The sequence below is a fragment of the Ixodes scapularis genome, unplaced genomic scaffold (genome assembly GCF_016920785.2).
Source record: "Ixodes scapularis isolate PalLabHiFi unplaced genomic scaffold, ASM1692078v2 PGA_scaffold10__122_contigs__length_95168666, whole genome shotgun sequence".
Taxonomy (NCBI): domain Eukaryota; kingdom Metazoa; phylum Arthropoda; class Arachnida; order Ixodida; family Ixodidae; genus Ixodes; species Ixodes scapularis.
This window is the reverse complement of record NW_024609836.1, coordinates 83438739-83444433: the sequence shown is the minus strand read 5'-3', so window position 1 is coordinate 83444433 and position 5695 is coordinate 83438739. Positions and strand designations below refer to the sequence as shown.

General features: G+C 45.2%; 1 protein-coding gene across 1 annotated transcript; it reads left to right on the top strand.

Moving 5' to 3' along the window:
- Window positions 1-2328: 2328 nt before the first annotated feature.
- On the top strand, window positions 2329-3505 carry LOC8043475 (sulfotransferase ssu-1; the record flags this gene model as incomplete). Its single annotated transcript, XM_042288707.1, is given in 1 exon segment — window positions 2329-3505. A coding segment is annotated over 1 exon segment (957 nt). The 3' UTR covers window positions 3325-3505.
- Between the last annotated feature and the right edge of the window lie 2190 nt (window positions 3506-5695).

The window sequence follows — 5695 nt, the reverse complement described above, 5'->3', positions numbered from 1 at the left end:
CTCGCGCTCGTAGCATCGGCTTCATCTGGAGCGCGAAACACATTTACGACGAAACCGTCCGATCCAACGTCCGACCAGGCAATACGACGGTCGGAGGCGAGGGTTTTCAACGCTCTCTGGTGCTACGAAAACCCTCGCCCCCGAAGGTCATTCCGGCAGTTCGCACGTCGGATCGGATGGTTTCGTCGCACATGTGTTTCGAACTTTACGCTGAAACGAAGTATAGCATTTTGGTAGCAATGTAACTCCGTACCACTGCGCTGTGCTAAAACTGCCCATTCCCAAAGGGAACTGTCTCGTAATATGTTTGGTGATTTTAGCTAGTTGGTACAGTCAATATGGGCTGACCCGGCCGGACTAGCCAGAGTCGAAAGACATAAAATGCTTTATAGGACAGGGCGCATCTAGCCTGCCGAGTTATAAAACCGACTTCCACACTGGAGCAGTAGTAGATGCCGCCTCGGTGATTCCGAAGTAAAGAGCCGGCCTCCGAATCCCCAGTTGAAGGGTTCGAATCCCGGCCGAGGTGGCGGCGATCTGACGGACACGTATCGCGCAAGACGCGCCGTGTAACCAAGATTTCGGTTGCCCGTCAAGATCCCCAGGGGTTCGACTCGAAATTAACCCTCAGTGGTTTGCTGAGGCGTGCCAGACGCCCATCGTTAGTTCGGCACGACTTAACTTTGGATAACATGAAAAAATCGCAGTTCAATCCGACCTATCTTTTTTTTCTCAACTGACGTTGTTTTATTGAGTTTCCTTTTAATGAATTTTGGAGTCTTACAATACTTTTTACACAATTTCCTATCGCTTTTGAAAATGTTTTGACGCGGCTCTAAATTAACCGAAAATAGAATTACTACCCCGGTATTTTTTTTTTTTCACCTAAACGTAGGTTTTTGAATTATAGAAGGTAGCTAACATAAAGTGACTACGCGACTTATTCTTTTCTTCTGGCGAGGTAAGCGGCTGTTCTCGCCCGCGCACGTTTTCACATTTCATCCAGCTATTCTCCGAAGCACCTTTTTTTTATTTTGTATATGTATTGATTTACCTGTGTTTTATTCTATTCTAGGTGAATGTGGAGAGCATGTCGTCTGCTTCTTGCCCAGTAGTTGCCATTACGTCAGGACGTCGCTGAGCTCTCATTGGATTTTATTTAAAGGATAGTGGCTAGACCTCAATGCTTGATGCCTTGAGGTCTACCCACTATTTAGTTTTTAATCAACCAATAGGAGCTCAGTGTTCTGACGTCATCGCAACCCCTTTGCAAGAAGCAGACGAACTTGCGCTCTGAGTAGCTTCTTTTTTAAGAACAAAGAGACACGTCTGCCCTCTTCGTTAATTTATTGTAGTCGACAAAACCGTGGACCTGTCGGATTTTTGACGTACAGTATATATATACTGAATGTGGGAACTCCGGCAGGTCCATGGTTCTGTCGGTTTCAATAAATTAACGAAGAGGGGAGACACGCTTTTTTTTCCCCCGTATAATGCGACATGGAGACAAATCATTGCTTCAAGGACGGCTTCGTCTTGAAGCACAACACGTCTCTTCAAGGACGAAGATGTATATATTATATATACATAAGCCCTTGAACGGACGTGCGTTCATCACTGCACCTGATGATTACAGGTTTAAAAAGTGTCGTCAGTGTTCCCGTTTCTTATTGGCCACATTAACAACAGTAGTCATCATTTATTAAAGAAAAAAAAGAATAGAAGGCAAAAAAAGCTTATATATTTTATATATTTATACGTTCATACATTATAATAAATATTAATATACTGCTATCTTGCAGCTGTCAATGAATTGGAAATGCTGCTTTACGAATGAATGTAAGCGGTATAGACGCTTTGCAACCGCGTCACATTACAGCCGCCATTGCTGACCTTCTCTTGTCTTACCGAGATACCGAGCCACTGAAACAAGCGTTGACGAGCCTCCGCGAAGGCCAATGCTGAGGAAAAGGCTTAGATGGCAATAACCTGGCCTGCTATGGTAATGATGAAGTAAACGGAATAAGAGGAAACAAAAACGGAAGGTCAGTTATGGCGGCGCCCATGCACGGCTGCTGCAAAGCGTCTATGGATCAACACGCGGCTCTGACGTCACGCCGCTGCGGTGGCGCTGCTGTGCAAACACAAACGCTTCTGTTGACGCGCGTCTTGTTCCTGCGCATGCACAGTGCCCACACCTGATGTGGGAAAACGGGGACTTGTTTGTAAACAGCTGTCTGTGGAAGAGTTGTTTTGGAATCGGGTGGTAATTTTTTTTGTCTGATTGTAGAACGGCTAAGCTACATTCGTGCCGTCCTTTTCTTAATAGCTCCAGCAAGCAGCAGTCGAGTCTTGAGCAAAACAAGAATGCCAACAAAGGGAAAGTCAACCCCGGTCTACAGGGAGATCGAGGGACTCTTACTCAGCTACTACTTCAGCGACGAGAGCGTCCGCTCAGCCCTCGCCTACAAGCCAAGGCCGGATGACGTGTTCCTCGTAGGCTATCCCAAATGCGGTACCACCTGGATGCAGTACCTCCTCTGGAACATCTTCAGTGGTGGCGTGCCCCCGAAAGACAAGGAGGAATTCATGGCCAAGTCACCCTTCTTGGAATTCCTCGGGGCTCAAGCCGCCGAACAGATGCCGAGACCGGGCGTCATCAAGACGCACCTCCCATTCGACAAACAGCCTTACTCGAAGGATGCCAAGTACCTGTACGTCACCAGGAACCCTTACGACTGCTGCGTCTCCTACTACCACCATATGAAGATCATGCCCGCCTACTTCTTCGAGGACGGTACTTTTGACCAGTTCTTTGAGTTGTTCGTGGCAGGGACAGGAGAATGCGGCGACTTCTTTGACACACTGCTCTCCTGGTACGCACATCGGAACGACCCCAATGTCTTCTTCTTGACCTACGAAGACCTCAAGAAGGACACGGCGTCCTGGGTGCTGAAGATGGCTGACTTTCTGGGTAAAGAGTACGGCGAGAGGTTGCGAAGTGACCCGAAGGTATTGGAACGGATTCTGGAATCGTCCAGCGTATCGAACATGAAGAAGGCGTTTAGAGGCGAGTGGAAGTCAGAGATGGCTCGTGACCCACCGGCCTTGGACAATTCTGACGGATCGCAGCAACTTAGCGAAGAGTTGATGGAAGCAGCCATCAGGAAGCCGCTTACTGGCGATTTCGTTCGCAAGGGCGTAGTGGGAGACTGGAGGAACTATTTTTCGCCGGAACAGGTCGAAAGAATGAAGCAGCGCATTGCGATAAAAACAGCAGGCAGTGACGTGATGCAGCTCTGGAAAGAGTGCGACCTTCCATGACCGAACTGGGTGGACTGAACGCGTAAAATATCATCGTCTATCCTTTTTGCCACTATGTCTGCATGAAGCCGAACGCCCTGCCAATCGTATATCCTGATTGAAGGTCAGATTTGTGCTCCGTGTGGCTCGTGCTACCGGATGTGTTTTAAATTTTGCTATTAATAAAAAAAAAGTACACGCATGCTGTCACTAGTACTCACCATTTACTTGTCCTCTTATAATTAACTGAATCATCAGTGAAATTACTACGTGAGACTTGTTCCATGCCACTTAATGAAGGTAGGGGTGATCTTTTTTTTATATATAAATACATATAATTATGTTTGAGTGATACAGCGAGTTTAGAAGCCTTTTTGGCTGGTACACTTCGTTCTAAGCTAAGAAAAAAGTAGTAGAGAATGGGGACATTTCGAACGAGCATTTTGCACCAAGTATTCAAACTCTCTGCGAAACGGCTGTTGGCGTAAGCAGGATTGGGCGGTAAGATGGTGCCCTACAGGTGAGTGTCCTTGATGTATGGGGATTTATGAGTAGAGCTGCGCATACACTTAGATTACCCGCGGATGTCCGCAGTCAACTGGCAGATACGGATGAAAATCGGATTTGGCGGATTGTCGATCGGATGCGGGTATCCGCAGGTCCAGGTCCATATTTCTTCAAAGGCGCCCATAAAGGAGTGTGATCGTAGAGTGCAGAGTGATTACGTGAGTTATACTATACAGTACATCATGGAATGTTTTGCGGGATCAATTTAGTCTTAGAAAGCAGGTGTGAATCGAGGGGGGGGGGGGGGGGGGATTTCTTTCTCTTTTTTTTTTTATGCAAAGATTTGATTGTCAGCGAAGATCGTTTTCGAGTGTTCAACCGCCAAAAATGCTGTCCCCCAGAAAAACTAAAGAATATAAGGGCATCAATCGCAAAGAAAACATAAAACGTACAAGCCACAAGAAAATATAAAAAGCTTATTTCTCTATAAACGAAGAGTTGTTTATAGAGAATTAACCAAACGGTTTATAATATGGTTTCATGTTTGTTTTCGCTTAATATTTTTTTTTTTTTTTCTACAGATTCGGTGTTTCTCGGTGTCAATTTTCGGGGTCGAACAAAAAAAAAAAAAAAAAGAGAAAAAAGGGGGTTAAAGGGGTTTATGTCGAAGAAAATAGGGCTCGGAAACAAAATTTCTCATCCTCCAACGAACATGCGCCTGATCCCAATACTTGAAAAATGACCCAGTACCGGCCAGGGAAATAAAACGCAATATAAAATGTAAAAAAAAAAAAAAAAAAAAAAGTTTTGTCGGCAGTTGAAAACGGTTTGTGTTCCGGTTAATCGGAAAATAAAACTGTACGTAAAGATTTTCTGCCCACGAGGCTTGAGTTGTTTCTGTTAAAGGACCGCCCCCCAATTCGGGATTTTTTTCTTTTTTTTTTTTTTTTTTATTCTGAGAATACTATTTCGGGCGTTAATTCTCGAGATTAATCGGAACTTACCGAAAACTCGGGCCTACGTACAAAATACCACTTAGACGCTTCTTTTTTATTTTTTTTTATTCGTGTTTGATTTTATAATTATGCGCGTATTGGCGGGTCGAATGTGCGGTTTCATGTTTTGCGGGTGCTGTTCGGATGCGCAAACAAAGTATGCTGATGCAACTCGAATGTGGACAAAATAATTTAAGAACATTGCGGATGTAGTTCGGGTGCAGATACAAAGTCAGCGGATGGGTCTCAGATGCCGATGATCGAACTAGGGGTGTCGCGAACTTTTGTCGAACCTCAAAGTTCGACTGGTTCGCCGAACTTTCGACCTCTCACTAAAGTCCAAAGAAGTTCGACTAATGGGCAATGTTGCCCGGCTTCTACAGAAATATTTCGAATTTTGGGAAAGAAATAATTTAGAAAGTAGATGATTTTACACTTTACAAAATGATTACCAATCTTTAGACCATATTGAAACGAAAATATGCGCTTTTAATGTATTCATTAGTTAATGATGTGAGCCAGTGATGCCAATACTCCCAACAAATATTGCGCTTTTCCTCCAAAAGGTATTTTAATTTTCGCTCGTGCGCACAAAAGTCGAACTTCAATCGAACCTTCGTCGATGGCATCGCGTTGAAAGGTCGAAAACGGCGAACTTGGTCAAACTCGAACCTGGGCAGGTTCGCGACATCCCTAGATCGAACTGCTATCCGCTCACATGGCTCTCTCGTATATGCTTCGCGGCGTGTTCGAGAGATGTCGCCAGCAACTAAGCACGAGCAGGACGAGGAACAGAAGACGCAGGCTCGCAAATTGATCGCGTGCTTTACCTCTCGTAGACGCACGCAACCAACGCCTTCCTGCCATCTCATTACTGCTCTCCCCCTTCC